Genomic DNA, 19,603 nt, shown 5'->3' with positions numbered 1-19,603 from the left:
CAAAAAAAAATGGACTAAAGAAGAATGCTTTGTGATATAGAAAGGTGTTCACCATATAATGGAGGAAAATGTTACCGGAATTATGTACCATTACGGTCCCATTTTTCTAAATTGTTTATTTACATATAGAGATCTCAACTGGGGTGTGAAAGGAAAATATGTTTTAAGCTACAAGCTACAAATGTTAATTGTGTTCACAGTAGTTCTGAGTTGTGGGATTATGGATGATACCTTCCCTCCTTTTTCACTCCTCTTTTCTCCACAGTAAACAGTCTAATTTCCTCCACTCTCTATCCCCCTGCCCTGCTGTTTCTCCATAGCCTTTCCCACCATTCGATATACTATTTATTTTACTAATTCATTTGCATATACCATTTATTTTGCTCATTCACTTAAAAGTCAGATCTTAATTAAGAGGCCAGGGAATTTTGCCTGTTTTTTCCCTGCTGTGTCCCCCTGCATGACTTCTATAGTTTTTTTAGTCTCCCCCCACTGCAGGGGCCGCTTCCACTGTCAGGGGCAGTCTGGCTGCAGACTGCTTCCGAACAGTAAGAATACTGACTGACACGCCTGGCAGGAGAGACATTTACTAATTTGTCGTCGTCGTCACACTGGTGATAGGACACAGCCGGAGTTCCCGGACGCTGTTCTTCCCCTGGCAAAACTTAGCACAGTAAGAAAACCACGCCCCCACGAGCCAGGCTCGCGGGCCAAGCCCGGAGCCACCCCGCGCTCACACGGACAAGGCGCCGCATAGCAAAGCTGCCCTGAACGCGCCAGGGAGCCGGCTGCCACGCGGTAAGATAGCACGTGTGACCAGGTAACTAGGGACGCTTCCGGTCTCCAAGCCAGGGGAGGGGAAACGCGCGTGCCGCGCGCCTGCGCACTCTCCCGCCCAACTCCGCCACGGCCCTGGCCCCCGGGCCACGCCCTCCGAGCACCGAGGCGCTGGAAGGGGGCGTGTACGCTCGGCGTTCTGCTTCCTCCCCGAGTAGAAGGACACGCCCCTCTGCCAAGCCCCGCCCCTCCCCCGCTGCTCGGGCTCCGCCCCCTCGCTCCGCCAGCCTCGGGAGTTTCGCCGCCCGCGCGCTCGGAGCCCGGGCGTTTGCCACTGAGGCGCCTCGGCTGAGAGCGGTGGTTTCCGGGCGGAGACCGGTGGGCTGTTCCGGCGGGTCAGGAGTCGGAGGCCCGGGGCCGGGCAGGTGGGGCGGGCCGCCCTGACCGCGACGGCGGAGCCTCAGTCCGGACGCCGCTGCGGACCATCCCCCGTGCGGACTACATTTCCCAGAGGCCCGCGAGGCGGGTGCGCGGAGGCCGAGGCTGCGGGGCGGGGGCGTGTGCGGGAAGCAGAGAGGCCGGGGGGGCGGGGTGTGCGCGCGCGTGGGGCCAACCGGACCCGCGAGGCTGGCGCGACAGGGGTATGCTGGCGGGTGTGTGAGACAAGTGAGGTGCGAGCGTGTGGAAAGTGAGCTCTCGTGCGAGCCTCGAGGAGAGACTGAGTGGGATGAGTGTGAGCTGCCAGAGACGGTGGGAGGTGTGTGTGTGTGAGTGTGAGCTGCCCGAGGTGGTGGAAAGTGTGAGTGTGAGCTGCCCGAGATGGTGGGAGGTGTGTGTGTGTGAGAAAGCATGAGGTGCCAAGAGCATGTTGGTGTGAGTGTGTGAGACTGCAGTATGTGTGTTTGGCCTATGAGGTACGAGTGTGTGTGTGTCTGAGTGTGAGAGCGGGCATTGCGTATTCAGTGTGTGTGAGATGCGGGGGGAGGGGCGCAGTGACAACTGGAGAGAGCAGGGTGTGTGTGTGTCGTGTTAAAAAGAAAGCCCCGGGCCCAAGTTGGCACCACTTGGGCCGAGTCCCCAGATGGGCAGTTAATACCCAACCTAATTGCAGGTTCAGCCTACCCGAAATGGAGTTTTAACTGGCCAGTCAAGAATTTTCTGGAAGGTACCAATGAGGCAGTCTGTCGCATGGGCCCTCTCCCTCCCACAAAGGAAGAAGGGGTCATCTGCGTGAGACCCCCCGCCATTCCCCCTACACCTGAAACAGTCCTTTCCCTTTTTTTCTGATAAAGTCCTGCCCCACCTCCTTCCCATTGAAACACCGGTTTTGTACAACTGGTCGGAGCTCCCCGCCACTTGCAGGAGGCGATGTAGCCTGTTCTGGAATTGATGAATGGAGCCAATTAGAAATTTACACTTTACCCAGTTGAATTTTGTTCTTGAACAGTATCTGCATGTGACAGGAACCCAGGAGTCTTCGAAGGAGTCCACTGAGAGAGAGAGAGAGAGAGAGTGTGTGTGTGTGTGTGTGTGTGTGCGTGCGCGCGCGCGCGCGTGCGCGCGAGCCTCGAGTGGGAGAGACCATCATGTTTGTGTGTGAGAGGAAACCTAGTGGTGTGGTTGTGTGTGAGACCAAAGCGAGCAGGGGGGAGACCACGTGAAGCGTCGATTGTCCCCTGAAGGCTTGCAGGGCCTCTCTGGGACCTGGTGTATGTGACCGCATTTGAGGTGCCTTCCTCGGGATGTGGGTTCTTGGGATTCTGTCCTCTGTGGTCAGGAAGTGGGTGAGATCCCGTGTCCGTGTTGGCGCGTCACCCTGTATGCTCAGAGCTGGCCCCGAGTGACTGACGTGTAGGGGGACACTACTGGGAAGGTGGATAGCGCGACCTTCTTTTTTTTTTTTAATTTTTTTTTTCAACGTTTATTTATTTTTGGGACAGAGAGAGACAGAGCATGAACGGGGGAGGGGCAGAGAGAGAGGGAGACACAGAATCAGAAACAGGCTCCAGGCTCTGAGCCATCAGCCCAGAGCCCGACGTGGGGCTCGAACTCACGGACCGCGAGATCGTGACCTGGCTGAAGTCGGACGCTTAACCGACTGCGCCACCCAGGCGCCCCTAGCGCGACCTTCTTGATGTGTGTTGGGATTTGGTATTGTGTGTTGCTCGGGTGACACTCCTAGACCAGAATTCCCTGCTCCCCGTTCAAGAATTCCAGTAAAAAGCAATAGGTGGGGTGACTGACCGGAGAAGGAGACACCCTCAGTTCTGGGTGCCAAAAAGGAGGGCACACGAAGGGACCGAAGGCGGAGGTGAGAGTGAAGCTGGCAGAATGGGACGCTAAAGGGACCATTGTCCCATGGAGGGAGGCAGGCGAAGCCTGTGGGGGTTTGGGTGGAGGGCCTCCGGTGCCAGATTTTCAGACTGTAGACCATGTCAAAGAATGAAGCAGAGATACAACAAGGGAAAGGTCTGCCTCTACCTATAAAAATAAGGCCAAAAAAATAGGAAGGCAACTTTTAGGAAAAACATTAAATTTAGGGCCTTGGGCATAAGAGAGACATTTGTAAGTTACGGTCCTCTGTGGCCGCAGGGTGCCTGGAATCTCTGGGTTATTTGGGCGGAGGAATCACGGAGAGCAGGGAGGAAGAAGAGGAAGACAATTTTCAGGCTTATGATTCTGAGAGTGCAGAGCAAGCCTCACCTTCTCACTCCCCTTTCTGTCCCTCCAGCCCTGTCCTCTGGGACACTGCCGTTCTCCAAGAGAGAAGCCAGGAAGGGAAGGCAGAGATGACTGTTGAACTAGTGAAAGCCATATCCCAGGTTAGTTACTTCCTTTCTCATCCGAGGAAGGCAGTCTTATTCTTTAGGATTTAATAATGCCTCTTTTCTTTTGAAAATTCCCTGATTCACAGCGGCCTTGAAGGGCCTGGTTCCCAGTTTTCCCAGAGGGCACTAACTCAGCGGGCCTCTTCAACTCTTCAATCTCCTGTTAATCCATCTTCGAATCTAAGCTTCCATTATTGCATTTTTAGTTTTAGAATGTCTATTTGATTGTTTAATGTAATTCCCCATTTTCTGCCCAAGTTCAACATCTTTTGTATCAATTCCTAAGAAATATTAATTCTTTTGCCATACTTGTCAGATAATTCTGTCATTTGGATCTCCTGTGAGTTTCTTTCTGTTTTCATATTTTTTTTTTTGATGTTTATGTATTTTTGAGACAGAGAGAGACAAAGCATGAACAGGGGAGGGTCAGAGAGAGGGAGACACAGAATCTGAAACAGGCTCCAGGCTCTGAGCTGTCAGCACAGAGCCCGACGCGGGGCTTGAACTCACGGACCGCGAGATCATGACCTGAGCTGAAGTCGGCCGCCTAACTGACTGAGCCACCCAGGCGCCCCTCTGTTTTCATATTTTTTTCCTCTTGATTTTGTCTCATGTGTGTCATTATTTTGGGTTAAGTGCTAGACTTTGTATATTAAAAAATCTTAGAGATAATTTGAAGCTTTGACATCTTCCTCTTGATAGTGTTCACTTTTTGGAAGTAGATTTTAAGGGTAAACTTTATTTTTTATAACAGAAAAAATGCGAAGACGGTACTAGGAGCATCCAAACACCACAGTCAGCTTCCCCTGTTATTAGCATCTTACATTAGTTAGTATGGTACATTTGTTACAGTTAATGAACCAATATTGGTATGTTGTTATTAACTAAACTTCATGCTTCGCTCAGATTTTCTGTTTTTATTTAATGTATTTTTTTTTCTGTTCCAGGATGCTACCCAGGAGACCACATTACATTAGTAGTTCTATCTCCTAAAGCTGCGATAGTTTCTCATACTTTCCTTCTTTTTATTTACCTTGTCAGTTTTGAGGGGTACTCAGGTATTTTGTAGAATGTCTCTCATATCTGCTGTTTTTTGCACGATTAGACTGCAGTAATATATTTTTTGAAGGAAGATCACAGAGGTAAAGTTCCATTTTCATCATATATCAAAGGTTGACGCCATCAATGTGATGAATTACTGTCCCTGATTACTTGGTAGAGGTAGTGTTTGTCAGCTTCCCCCAATGTAAGGTAACTCTTTGTTCCACTTTTTCATACTGTCCTCTTCAGAAGGAAGTCACTATGCGCACCCCACAGCTAAGGAGTGGGAAGTTATGGGGGCTCCTGGGAGGCTCAGTCGGTTAAACGTCCGGCTGTTGACTTTGGCTCTTGACTTCGGCTGAGGTCATGAACTTGTGGTCTGTGAGTTTGAGCTCCACATCAGGCTCTGTGCTGACAGCTCAGAGCCTGGAGCCTGCTTCGGATTCTGTGCCTCCCTCTCTCTCTGCCCTAACCCCGCTCATGCTGTGTGTCTCTCTCTCTGTCTCTCTCTCTCAAAACTAAATAAACTTGGGGCGCCTGGGTGGCGCAGTCGGTTAAGCGTCCGACTTCAGCCAGGTCACGATCTCGCGGTCTGTGAGTTCGAGCCCCACGTCGGGCTCTGGGCTGATGGCTCAGAGCCTGGAGCCTGTTTCCGATTCTGTGTCTCCCTCTCTCTCTGCCCCTCCCCCGTTCATGCTCTGTCTCTCTCTGTCCCAAAAATAAATAAACGTTGAAAAAAAAAAATTAAAAAAAAAACTAAATAAACTAAAAAAAAAAAAAAAAGAAGCAGGAAGTTGTGTTCTCTCGAGAGTGGAGCATCTGAGTAAATGATTTGGAACCCTTCTGTATCAGACATTTGTCTATTCTCCTCTACTTATTTATGCAGTCACTTATTTGTATCAGCGTAGACTCATGCATATTTATTTTGTACCATAGGTTGTAATCCAATACTACTTTATTTTGTTGTTCACATCATTCTAGCTTTGGCATTAGGAGCTCTTTTAACGACTCCTGTGTTCTGGTGACACACCCTGTCGTCGCGGGGTATTTTTTGTGTGCTGAACACTGACTTGGACGCTGCATATCTTGGTTATCCTGTATCCTTCCACACGAGTCCTACAGTGAGCCACTTCTCCTTGGGGGGGGATGGTTCACTTAGCAGGCACACAGCTCTGCTAAGCACAACTCAGTCTAGACAGGAGCTGAAATGCTGAGAGGCAGGGGCTCAGTCCTTCTGAAAGCTGCGTTATTTCTGGCTCACCATCGATTCTGGGGTGTAGTCCTTCCTTTGGGCTCTCAACCAAAAGCGTGGGATGCTTACCAGAACCTACGCTTGGCAGATTATAGTAACCTGTGAGCAGTCTAGATTAGCATTTACTGTTGTTTCTCCTCACATGTCAGTCTTGAGTCCTTAACTTGTCAGCTGTGAGCATTTTATCAAGCTACTTCTGCTTGGGAAGTCTGAATAAAATCTCACTGGGTATCCTAATATTGGAGATTGTGGAAATAATTTATGGCATAAAGCATGTTTGGGGAAATCTTTGCCTTGTCTTTGGGCGTTTATGGTATTTTATAATGTGGAAGGGCTAATCCTCTTCCCATTACTCCTCTTCTCCAGAATTCTCTTGATTGTTATTTATTTTTAAGTTTATTCATTTATTTTGAGAGAATCCCAAGAAGCCTCTGTGCTGTCAGCACAGAACCTGACACAGGGCTCAAGCTCACAAACCATAAGATCATGACCTAAGCTGAAATCAAGAGTCGCACACTTAAATGACTGAGCCACCAGGTGTGCCTCTTGACTGTTCTTAGAAGTTTATTTTTCTAGCAAATATTAGAATCATGCAGTTTTTTTTTAAGCTGGTTACTTTAGAGTTATTTAGCAAGTACTTAAAAAAAATTTTTTTTAATGTTTATTCATTTTTGAGAGACAGAGAGAGAGACAGAGCCTGAGTGGGGAAGGGGCAGAGAGAGAGGGAGACACAGATCCGAAGCAGGCTCCAGGCTCTGAGCTGCCAGCACAGAGCCCGATGTGGGGCTCGAACCCACGAACTGGGAGATCATCACCTGAGCCGAATTCGGACGCTCAACTGACTGAGCCACCCAGGCAGCCCCGCAAATACTTTTGACCTTGTCCATGTGAGATAGTCTTTCAGATTCTGGCAGTGCAGCAAGAAACAACAAAGACTGTGTCCCTGTGGAACCTCCATTCTAGAAGGGGAAAAAGAATTTGTATACGTTAAATAGTGAAACGTGCAGGTCTTTATTTGGACATAGGTTTTCGTTTTTCATGGGCAGATTAATCTGGGAGTACAATTTCTGGGTCATACGGTAAATTCATATTTGAATTCTTAAAACAAATGCTAAACTTTTTCAAAGTGGCTGTGCCACTCTGCAGCCTCAGCAGCAATGTGTGAGGGCTCCCAGTGTTCCGTGTCCTCTCTAATGTTTGTTACCTGTTTTAGTAGCTTAATTTTATTACTATCTGTTGGTTACTTGTAGATTTTCAAATAGATAAGGTTTTAAATTCATCTTTTCGTAGTTTTGAAGTGCTCTGAATCCTGACCAGAGAATAGCCTGAAAATTTTGGCGTTTCATATTTGTGAAGGCTTTTGTTGGCCTAGTATATGGCCAATTTTTCTTTACTGTATATTGGGGTATACCAGAAAGCTAAAAACTGCATTACCCAGGCTTCTTTGCAAATACCGTTCTATATGTGACTTATATATGCCAGGCAGAGGCTTCCAGTGTGATATATGGAGGGCAGAAGCCAACAACAGGAAGCAGTGGTTAAGTTCAGGGAAATAGGATTTTATAGCCAACATGTTGGCACGTATTGGCAGATATGGCCGGTATTGGCAGGGGATTTGGTTGTTATGGGGCAGCACTGGCTGAAGTTCCTGCTGGTCTAATCCTAGCATGTTATATGCTTAGCTGTGGGCGACACTGGAGAATGGGATTTTGGAAAAATACCATCTTGGTCTAATTGGGCTTTTCTCCTTCTTTGTAGCAGGCAAACCTCATTCTTTAGTCCTTCTGGAAATCCCATATATTATTGGATACCTTGCAATAAATGTGTTTCTTCTTAAAAAAAAATTACAGGCTCTTCAAACGCTGTAAATTAGAATTTCATTGAATATAAGATAATCAGTAAAAAATTAAGTGCTGGACATATGTATATGTAAAGATATCCATATAAACATTGGGAAAATAATTAACCAGGAGTACCAGGATCACAGCAATCCAATTTATTCTTCTGGGGAATAACCAAAACACCCATTTCCTTTCTAGTGACCAAATTGTACCAAATATTGGAAAAAATGTGACCACTTTTTGCTTGCATTGATAAATTCATGTGAGTGAATTTGATTTTATAGAAACATGTGAAATGATAGGTATCAGCCAAAATGGTAGCCTCAGCTAACTAGAAGGTGCAAACCAGAATTCAGGAAAACCAGTAGCTCACGGTGAATCTTAAATTGTTAATACTGGAGCACCTGGCTGGCTCAGTTGGAAGAGCATGTGACTCTTGATCTCTGGGTCATGAATTCGAGTCCCAGATTGGGTATAGAGATTACTTGAAAATAAAATAACAACAACAACAAAATGTTAATACCTTTATGTGAAAAATATATGGAACATTTTCTCAACTGTGTGTGTATCTTCTGAAGTCCCATACATTGAATATCTCTGTTTCATACCTTTCTTTAAGTGTTTACTGTCAAAAAGTGAATTAAAATGTTCTGTGCATAGCTCTGTATATAGTCAGTTACCAGTGTCTCTGGTAACTTTGCAAATCAGGCATTGAACATGAAGATTTTTATTTCCTTTCTAAATTTTTTTTTAACGTTTATTCATCTTTGAGAGACAGAGAGAGATAGAGCATGAGCGGGGAAGGGGCAGAGAGAGGGAGACACAGAATCTGAAGCAGGCTCTAGGGTCTGAGCTGTCAAGCACAGAGCCCGATGAGGGGCTTGAACTCATGAACTTAAGATCATGACCTGAGCCAAAGTCGGACGCTCAACTGACTGAGCCACCCAGGCGCCCCAAAGATTTTTATTTTCAATGGAAATAAAGTTGAAGATGAAAAATGCCTGTAATATTTTTAAAAATTCCTTAGAGCCTGCTGGTGATTGTAACTGGACATTAATTTTTTCTCAACGCATTTTACTCTTTAAGAAATGAAAAATTATATTTATCTGATTTCGTTTTGATATTGGCTAAGTATATAGGTTTATTGTACTCAGACTCAGTGTACAAATTGGATGTGTTGTAATCTTATGTTGGGCGATATCATATTACTACGCAATTTACTCTGGTATGGCATGTCACGCTAGTTCTTAATGACATAGCATGAGAAAATTGCATTCTGGTTATATTCATTATTTTTATTGCATAAGAAAAAATAAAATCAGGGGCGCCTGGGTGGCGCAGTCGGTTGGGCGTCCGACTTCAGCCAGGTCACGATCTCTCGGTCCATGAGTTCGAGCCCCGCGTCAGGCTCTGGGCTGATGGCTCAGAGCCTGGAGCCTGTTTCCGATTCTGTGTCTCTCTCTCTCTCTCTCTCTCTCTGCCCCTCCCCCGTTCATGCTCTGTCTCTCTCTGTCCCAAAAATAAATAAACGTTGAAAAAAAAATTTTTTTTTAAAATTAAAAAAAAAGAAAAAAGAAAATCAGGCCTTGAATTTCAGTTCAATGCCCCTTCCCTTCTGAAACATTAGGGTCCCATTGAGTACCATTTGTAAAATATCAACTTAGATATTCCTTTTTTGTTGTTTTTAAAGGTTCAGCCACAGATGTAGTCATTCCTTGAGGCTCTTATTTAGCGCCCTATGGCCACTTATCCGTATTTTGCCATGCCGAGAAATGGGTTAGCATCCTTTTATACAGTGCAATTTATCACTTCAGTAACTACTATTTTAGGTTGGAGCTTCATGTTATGATGGTTTAATTTTTCTTTCTCCCCCAAGGGCCATTGCTCACATAAAATAGGAACAATTTAAAACTTCAACTTGTATTTATGCCTGAAAATGAGCATCAGTTAATCAAGAATGTATTTGTATCAGGACGCCTGGGTGGCCCGGTTGCTTAAGCATCTGACTCTTGATTTTGGCTCAGGTCATGATCTCGCGGTTGGTGAGATCAAACCCCGCATCAATAGTGCAGAGCCTGCTTGGGGTTCTTTCTCTCTCTGTCTTTGCCCCTCCCCCTCCTTTCAAAATCAATAAACATTAAAAAATTGTATTTGTGTTATTTCAGGACTTGGTGACATTCAAGGATGTAGCAATAGACTTTTCTCAGGAGGAATGGGAATGGCTGAACCCTGCTCAGAGAAGTTTGTACAAGAGTATGATGTTAGAGAACTATCGGAACCTGGTATCACTGGGTAAGAGTATTTTTCCTTCTTCATAATTTAGAATTACATTAGGGACTCTTTACATTTGTATTTATTATTAAAAAAAATTTTTTTAACTGTGTGTAGGTATATTGAAATCTAAGAAACAGAGGACATTCAGGGATTAATGAAAATTTCAGATTAAGTCAGTGGATTAGATATGTATCACATAGTCCATGAGTGTGCCCTTTAGTCATTTGGAAACACAGGGCACGATATGACTTTTCACTGGTCTCCTGTGCTGCCTTATTTCTTCTCTCCTACTGTACTGTTGTTATTCCCACTTGAGAGTAATGAGGTTCACCAAGAATATAGCTAATTATTATAAATTTACAATATGGATTTTTAAAAACTATGTTTTTATAAACTGGCAATAAGTCAAACTGGTGAGACACAAACTATGAAAGTGGCTTCAGATATTCTTAGGGAAACTTACTTGAATCCTTCCCAACTCTGGGGCCACCTCATTGTCTAGACTAGCTTTCTCTCTCTCTCTCTCTCTCTCTCTTTTTTTTTTTTAATTTAAGTTTTTAATGCTTATTTACTTTTGAGAGAGAGACAGAGACAAAGCACAAGCGAGGGAGGGGCAGAGAGAGAGAGGGAGACACAGAATCCGAAGCAGGCTCCAGGCTCTGAGCTGTCAGCACAGAGCCCGACACGGGGCTTGAACTCATGGACTGTGAGATCATGACCTGAGCCGAAGTCGGACGCTTAGCCAGCTGAGCCACCCAGCCGCCCCTAGACTAGCTTTGTGTTCTCTAAAAGGCCTCCTTAATCCTGGCTTGTGGTTCACCAAGCTTCTTGAAACTAAATGTATGTCTTTTAGCAAATTTGAGTAATTGTTGACTTGCTTTCTTCAAATAATTTTTTTCTGTTCTCTTCTGGTATTTGAATTACAAATATGTTAGAACCTTTTATATTATACCCTAGGTGACTGAAGATCTGTTCATTATTTGAAGTCTTTTCTTGTTTGTATGTCAGATTAGATTAGATAATTTATATTGACTTCAAGTTTATTGACTCTTTGTGTATCTTCTTCAATGTCTTGTTAAGCCAATGTAATGGATTGTTAAATTTCAGATAGCATATTTTTCAATTCTCAACTCCACTAGGTACTTTTTTTATAATTTCTGTTTCTCTGCTGAGAAATTCTGAGCATATTTTCCTTTACATTTTTGGGTATAGATAAAACAGTGGTTTTTAAATCCTGGTCTACTAATTTCAACATCTGTGTTATCACTGCTTAGGTCTTCATTAATTGCTTATTTTTCTGAGTGTGATTCACTGTATCCTCTTTCTACTTACATCTAGTAATTATGGATTTTATCTCAAACACTATAAATAACACATTATAGAGACTGTAGGTTCTGTTATATTCTTCTGAAGAGTTTTGTGTTGTTTTTTAAAAGCAGTTAACTTGACTCAGACTCCAAACTCTGTCTCTAGAGGCTCTTTATAGTACATCACTTATTGGGTGTCTGATGATCCTGTGAAAATGCTGGGTAGCATTTCTGCCCCCAGCCCCTTAAAAATTGCTTAACTTTTATAGAGTTGACCGTTGGCAGTCCCACTAGACTATGCCAGAAGCTTTATGTATTCTGTCTTTAAAATGTATTTTACTCCTTCATCTAGTCATTTGTGCTGTCTTCTTCCATCAGTATTAAGAAACTGGCTTATAGTTCTGAAATGCCCAAACCATGGCCAGTTTTCATGTCTTCTTTTTTCTGTATGCAGGACTTTGCCTCTCTAAGCCATATGTGATCTCCTCATTGGAGCAAGGGGGAGAGCCTTGGGAGATAAAGAATGAGATGACAGAAAGCCCAGGTGAGTGTGGGAGAACCCGGTAGGGGTATCTTTTCTAGGTAATGGCTCAGCTGTTTTCCAAGGTGGTACTTTTTCCTTTCATCTGCTTCTTAGAAATTCTTCTCAAGCCTTCCAAGCCTGAGGAGAAAACGGAAACTTCACTATGTGGCCTGGGCTCCCCAAACATCTTCTCTTCCACTTGGAGGTATCTCTTCTCTCTAATAAGCTAACTCATTTTGCAGAAATCTCTCCCCAGCTCTTTCGCATCCCCTCCTTCCTTTTGCCATGTGACTTATACAAGCTTCTCTGTTTCTTAAACCTTACTTAACTCCCAAACTAGGTTTGCTTAAAAATCAGAACATATGCTACTCCTTTCAATCTTTCTTTGCCTTCTTGTCGCAAATGGGAAAGACCAGCCCCTCCCAGCCCTTGTGTAACCAGCTCCATCCTACTTCTCTGACTTTATCCTCTAACACTTTTTAGCTTTTTCACTATACATTAGTGCAAAGCTTTCTAAATGAGGTGAGGTGCCCAGATGTTCTTCAAGTGCATTAAAGGTATGCCAGCATACCGAATCTCTAAGCCTTGAGAGACCAGGTGAGGCAGAGACAGTCTGAGTTCCAAGTTTGCTTGCTTCTGGGTCACAGGCAGTATCATCCTTTGGCCTCTGTGTGTCTTACAAATGTCAATAAGTGCCTGACGGTACAGTTGAGAAGCACTGCTCTTACCCATTAGCACCTTTTCAGAACTTTCCACGCTCTTTACTGATTCAGACTTTTGGATTTCCTGTTTTCTCTGCCTAGAATTCTCTTCTCTTGGCTCTCTGTCCATGCTTGACTATCAGACCAGAGCTCAAAAACCATCTCATCAGGGGCCTTCCCTAACCACCTTATATAATGAACATTCCCTTATTCCAGCCCGATTACTTTCTACCAAGGTACTGTTTGTTTTCTTTGTAACACTCAGGAGAGCCTGTAATTAACCTGTTTATGGTTTACACACCTATTTTCTGCCTCCCCCTCTGAACTGACAGTTCACAAAGACAAGGGAATGTTCAGATCATACATGGAAGTTAACACCTTTATGAGATTCTCCCTTCACTTCTTTAACAGTATTTGATCTTCACGTCTTGCGACGATTTGGATCCTAGACTTCCAGGGTCCTCCAAATACCCAAATATTGGAAGAGAAATTAGCCCTGCTTAGACACACTTTATACTTTGGTTGTGTGGGAACCTACTATCAGCTTTAAATAGGGAAATAGAGGAACTTTCTGGATAAGAGGTAATAATTGGCCCTGTGAAGAATAGACGAAGAAGGCGGGGGGGGGGGGGGGGGGGGCGGCCTGGGCGCCCGGGTGGCTCAGTAGGTTAAGTGTCCAGCTCTTGATTTTGGCTCAAGTCATGATCTCAAGGTTTATGAGACTGAGCCCTGCACCAGGCTGTGTGCTGACAGTGCAGAGTCTGCTTGGGACTCTGTCTCTCGTGCTCTCTCTCTCTTTTTTCTCTCAAAATAAATACATATTTTTTTAAAAAAGAAGAAAGAAGGAAAGGGGATGAAGCCTATAAATTTGGTGGGATATTGAGTCATGGTATAGATTTAAGTATTATTATTATTTTTTTTTTTTAATTTTTTTTTTTCAACGTTTATTTATTTTTTGGGACAGAGAGAGACAGAGCATGAACGGGGGAGGGGCAGAGAGAGAGGGAGACACAGAATCGGAAACAGGCTCCAGGCTCTGAGCCATCAGCCCAGAGCCTGACGCGGGGCTCGAACTCACGGACCGCGAGATCGTGACCTGGCTGAAGTCGGACGCTCAACCGACTGCGCCACCCAGGCGCCCCAGATTTAAGTATTATTAAGTGAACAAGATACCTCAGCATCTGTGTTGAGAAAGGCCAAAAAGATAAGGGACAGCCATGGCTCCCCATGGGAGGTTGGTGTTGAAGACTACCTTCCTGGGAAGAATCAGTGATGTCTCCAGTTTTCTGTTTCTCTGTCCACTGTTGCTCCTCTCATTTGTTTATAGAGGAAAAACCATAGACGATTGGTTCATTCAACCTTCAGGTGTCAATTCTAGAATTACCAAAGCCTGAGTATTCCTGATATCAGTAGTGACCTGGGATAGGAAGCTTGTTAATACCGTAAAGTCCTTCTTAACTGAGTTAGCAGATTTGATCTCTCCTGTCTCTGAACTCTTATACCAATTTTGCTTTTTACCACATGGGCTCTTGATATTTCATATTGATATTTCATATTTTCTTCTCAAGTTACTTTCTTTATTGGTCTTGCCTTTCTTTCTTTTTTTTTTTTAAGTTTATTTTTTTGAGAGAGAGAGACTGAGTGCAAGGAAGGGCAGAAAGAGGGAGACAGAATTCGAAGCAGGCTCCAGGCTCTGAGCTGTCAGCACAGAGTGCAACGCACAGTTCAAACTCAGTCAACTACAAAATCATGACCTGAGCTGAAGTCAGATGCTTAACTGACTGAGCCACCCAGGTGTCCCTGGTCTTGTCTTTCTCATCACTTTCTATACTACTCAAGAACAGCTTGTCTTTTATTATGTTCGTGTCCCTAATGCTTGACACATAGAAAATTGCTTCAGGGAGCGTTGGATTAGTCAGTCATTTGCTATGGATAAGTTATGAAAGGAAAGCACTTTCTCTTTTGCCCTTTCCTGATATCAACCTTTCCCCTGAAGTTTTCTCTTAGTATCATCTCTTCGATACAGATTTCTTCTTCGTATATTTATTGAGAACTTCTATATGCCTGAGTTTCTGTGACAGATGTTAAGCGGCTTAGTAGCAGTATTTAAACCATGTATATTCCTTCCCTGAAGCTTATATTCTAGCTTGCAAAGCAAGAAACTTATTTTAAGTGGCAGTAAAAAGAATTAATAATAGTGATACCCAGGGGCGCCTGGGTGGCTGAGTCAGTTAAGCATCTGACTTCAGCCTAAGTCATGATCTCACGATTTGTGAGTTCAAACCCCACATTGGGCTCTGTCCTGACAGTTCAGAGCCTGGAGCCTGCTTTGGTTTCGGTGTCTCCCTCTCTCTCTGCCCCTCCCCTGCTCACTCTTTGTCTCTCTCTAAAATGAACAGATGTTAAATAATAGCAATACCCACCTACATGTCATTATAAAACTAGTTTATTCAGAAATACTTATGGTGGGGCACCTGGGTGCCTCAGTTGGTTAAGCATCCAACTCCTTATCTCTGCTCCAGTCTTGATCTCAGGGTCGTGAGTTCAAACCTTGCATTGGGCTCTGCACTGGGCATGAAACCTACTTTAAAAAAAAAAAAAAAGACTTAACCCCATTAAGATGTGGCCTGAGAAGTGAGAATGAGTAGATGAATGGAAAAATGCCTTAATATGGAGTCTCAAGTTCAGGGCTCTCTGAGAAATGCAGAGTTCACTATTGAACCATGTAGCAATGGTACACACAAACACTATTTTCTGGTTATGAAAAGATTAGGAATTTCCCTAAACCCCAAGGGAAGTCATGAAGCATGAGGGATTTGTGGTCAGTCGCTGGGAATCTATAGAGATTTTTGATCAGTAGTACTTATGTGATGATACTGGTATTTAAACAAAATTAACCTACGTGTATATGCAAGTCAACTAGAAGTGGGGAAGAATACAGGAATGGTATTTAATTTACAGTAAGTCATGTTAATGCAGAATAAAATATTGTCATTGTAGCCTACTTCTCCAGGACTCCATTACCTTCATTTAATTTTCTTAATCACCTTTTCTATGTTTCCCTGAGCTCTTGAGATCTGCTTGCGTATTTTTCAGTTGATGTTCCTGTGCATAGCACATTTTGTGGGGTTCACTGTTTTGGAATCACCTTGTCCTCATTAAATGTTTCCTTTGTTATATCCCATGAATAAGGAAACACTTCCTTATTTGGTATCTTTCAGATTTGGAATCTATGTATGAGACACACGAATTATCTCTGAAGCACTTCGTGTATGATGATGTGTTAATGGAGAGAATTACAGGCTATGGACTGGAGCATTCCACTTTCAGCGAAAACTGGAAATGTGAAGATCTTTTTGAGAGGCAGTTGGTAAGTCAAGAGACATTTATCAGGCAAGAAGTAATCACTCATAACAAAATCCTCACTGAGGAAATAGATCACAAATGTAACAAATCCAACAAATTTGTCCATCTAGACAATGTAGAGGAAAATGTTTATAACCATAAATCAGATAAAAAAAGCTTTTCTCAAAGTTCCATGGTAGTAAAGCCCAAGAAAGCATATTCAGGAAAGAAACTTTTTAAATGTAATGAATGTGAGAAAACCTTTACCCACAGCTCCTCCCTTACCGTTCATCAGAGAATTCATACTGGTGAAAAACCATATGAATGTAAAGAATGTGGGAAAGCCTTCAACCAGAGTCAGCACCTTGTTCAACATCATAGGATACATACTGGAGAGAAACTCTTTGAATGTAAAGAGTGTAGGAAAGCCTTCAGCCAAAACGTGCACCTTATTCAGCATCAAAGAATTCACACGGGAGAAAAACCGTATAAATGTACGGAATGTAGAAAAGCCTTCAGCCAACCTGCACACCTTGCTCAACACCAGAGAATTCATACTGGGGAGAAGCCATATGAATGTAAGGAATGTGGGAAAGCCTTCAGTGACGGCTCATCCTTTGCCCGGCATCAGAGATGTCACACCGGCAAAAGACCTTATGAATGTATTGAATGTGAGAAGGCCTTCCGGCAGAACACGTCCCTTATTCGTCACTGGAGGTACTACCACACTGGGGAGAAGCCTTTTGATTGCATTGATTGTGGGAAGGCTTTCAGTGATCACATAGGCCTTATTCAGCATAGGAGAATTCATACTGGAGAGAAGCCCTACAAATGTAAAGTGTGTGGAAAAACCTTCAGTTATGGCTCATCCCTTACCGTCCATCAGAGAATTCACACAGGAGAGAAACCTTATGAATGTGTCATCTGTGGGAAAGCCTTCAGCCATCATGCCTCACTCACACAACACCAAAGAGTGCATTCTGGAGAGAAACCTTATAAATGCAAGGAATGTGGGAAAGCTTTTAGACAGAGTATACACCTTGCTAGTCACTTGAGAATTCATACTGGTGAAAAACCTTACGAATGTAAAGAATGTGGAAAAGCTTTCAGCATTAGTTCACAGCTGGCTACTCATCTGAGAATTCATACTGGAGAGAAACCTTATGAATGTAAGGAATGTGGCAAAGCTTTCAACCAGAGGGCACACCTTGCCCAACATCATAAAATTCACACAGGAGAGAAACCTTATGAGTGTAAGGAATGTGGCAAAGCCTTCAGCCAGACTACCCGCCTTATTCAACATCAGAGAGTTCATACTGGAGAGAAACCCTATATATGTAGTGAATGTGGAAAGGCTTTTAGTGACAGCTCATCCCGTTCTCAGCATCGGAGACTCCATACGGGCCAAAGGCCCTATGAATGTGTTGAATGTGAGAAGGCATTTAGAACAAAATCCTCCCTTATTTGTCATCAAAGATGTCATACTGGGGAGAAACCTTATGAATGTAGTGTATGTGGTAAAGCCTTCAGCCATCGCCAATCTCTTACTGTTCATCAGAGAATCCATTCTGGAGAAAAACCGTATGAATGTCAGGAATGTGGGAAAACCTTCAGCCAGATTGGACACCTTAATCTACACAGAAGAATTCATACTGGAGAGAGGTCTTATGAATGTAAGGAATGTGGGAAGGTCTTCAGACAAAGTGCACACCTTACTCATCATCAGAAAGTTCATGCTGCAGAGTCCTCTCAGCCATGCAGCTCTTCCCCACCCCAGATCTCACCAAGCCCTGTGGATATATCTGCTAGATATTTTTGGAATTCATCCACTTTCAGTTCTCATTGCCCTAGTCCAAAACACAGTCATTTCACGTGGACTATTCCGGTATAAAAACTAGTCTTCCATTCTGTTTTATTCCCTTCAAGTTCATGCTTCACAATATTGCCATGGTGGTCTTTTAAAAATGTAAATGTAATTAAACGACCCTCCTCTTAAAACCCTGGTTATGAAAATGTAAACTATTCGATGCGTATAAAGTGCTTAGCATAGTGCCTGACCCAGAGCAAGTAGTACTTGGTAAATGTTAAGGCGGTGTCATTAAGAGTCTGCTTAAAATTATTTTTAAACAGTGAACTCTGGAAAGCAGTATATCAGTACTAGGAGATTATGATAATTTTGGAACTGAAACTATATCTTAAGGTGGATAATGAGGATTAGCACGTAGTGTTTTTAAAGTTCAATGTCCTAACAGAATAGCATAGTGGATTTCTTGTGCCTCCGAATCTGTATTCTTTGTTGCCGCAGAAATTCAGTGTGACCTGATACATAGAATATGTTTTAAGAAGTGTCTAGAGCTCTGCTAATACTGAAACAAAAGAATTAGAATTCACTGGTAAGAAGTATGACTGTGTTTAATCAAGGCAAAAAATAAAAATTCCTTAATACTGAAAAATTAAACAGTAGAGACCTTGAATAATCTAGCCTATTTTAAGATACCTGGGTTCACAGATTAATTCCAAACTTTCAAGGAATCACTAATTAAACTGTTGTAGAGTATAGAAAAAATATTTAAAATGCAATACTTTGAAGTGTTTGGAATCCTTCTTTCATGAGGCTAGTTCAATTCTGATATCAGCTCCCCCCAAAAATGAAATGATAGATTAATTTACTTATGGTTCTGTATAGAAAAGAAATTATTTTTTTATTTTTGTAAAAAAAAATTTTAATGTTTATTTTTGAGAGAGAGAAAGAGCAGGGGAGGAGCAGAGAGTGAGGGAGACCCAGGACCCGAAGCAGGCTCCAGGCTCTGAGCTGTCAGCACAGAGCCCTATGTGGGGCTTGAACTCACGAGCTGTGAGATCATGACCTGAGCCATGAAGTTGGATGCTTCACTGACTGTGCCACCCAGGCACCCCTAGAAAGGAAATTATTAATTTCAACTGAAGGAGACCGGAGGTTCTGAATAAATGGAGATCCATACATGTTTCTAGATGAAAGTTTCAATATTGTAAAGATGTCTACATTCACTCAATTCCAGTCATGATTACTAGGATATTTTTTACATCGACAGTTTTGTTCCGAAAATCATGCACAGTGGTAAATAGGCTAGCATCACAGGAAACTTTATATACCCATGAATTCAGTTTGTTGCAAAAGTTGTATTGTTTTAAGTTTCTGTTTATTTTTAAGTTATCTCTACACCCAGTGTGGGGGACCCCGAGATCAAGAGTCACGTGCTCCTCCAAAGGAGTCAGCCAGGCGCCCTGCAAAAGCAATATTTTTGATACATCGCTGGGGGAGATGGATTATTATAGATGGTGTTTGGCAGTTAGTTATCCAACTGGAAGTAAAGTCAAATCCACATTTTACTCCTTACAGAGAAGTTCACTGAATATGGATTAAAGATGTAATAGGAAACACAGTATTAAGATTTTAGAAGGGACTATAGAATATTCGTAACCCTTTGAGTTCAGGGAGACTTGGTAAGGTGGGTACAGAGTCCAGAAGTCATGAAAAGAGGGTGGCAGAAAGGAGCACATAAAAGGCTTAGAGCTTTTCCCTGGTACAAGACACTGTGCTAAGTTAAAAGGAGCATGACGGGTTGGGAGATCTTTAAACATATACCTATTATGAAGGCCATAGCCCTTCTCAAAAGTGCTGTTGAGAAGCAGCAAGGATAAGAAACAGTCTGACAAAGCACATCAACAAGCGAC

General features: G+C 43.2%; 1 protein-coding gene across 1 annotated transcript; it reads left to right on the top strand.

The window, feature by feature from the left end:
• Positions 1-1,036: 1,036 nt before the first annotated feature.
• Positions 1,037-17,678, top strand: LOC123577871 (zinc finger protein 471-like). The gene is given in 6 exon segments (XM_045440210.1): positions 1,037-1,303; positions 3,509-3,599; positions 9,905-10,031; positions 11,775-11,864; positions 15,766-17,523; positions 17,526-17,678. Coding segments are annotated over 5 exon segments (2,043 nt in total). The 5' UTR covers positions 1,037-1,303; positions 3,509-3,566; the 3' UTR covers positions 17,561-17,678.
• Positions 17,679-19,603: the final 1,925 nt, after the last annotated feature.

Source organism: Leopardus geoffroyi, chromosome E2 (assembly GCF_018350155.1).
Source record: "Leopardus geoffroyi isolate Oge1 chromosome E2, O.geoffroyi_Oge1_pat1.0, whole genome shotgun sequence".
Taxonomy (NCBI): domain Eukaryota; kingdom Metazoa; phylum Chordata; class Mammalia; order Carnivora; family Felidae; genus Leopardus; species Leopardus geoffroyi.
The sequence above is the reverse complement of the archived record's forward strand: the minus strand, read 5'-3'. Positions and strand labels throughout refer to the sequence as shown.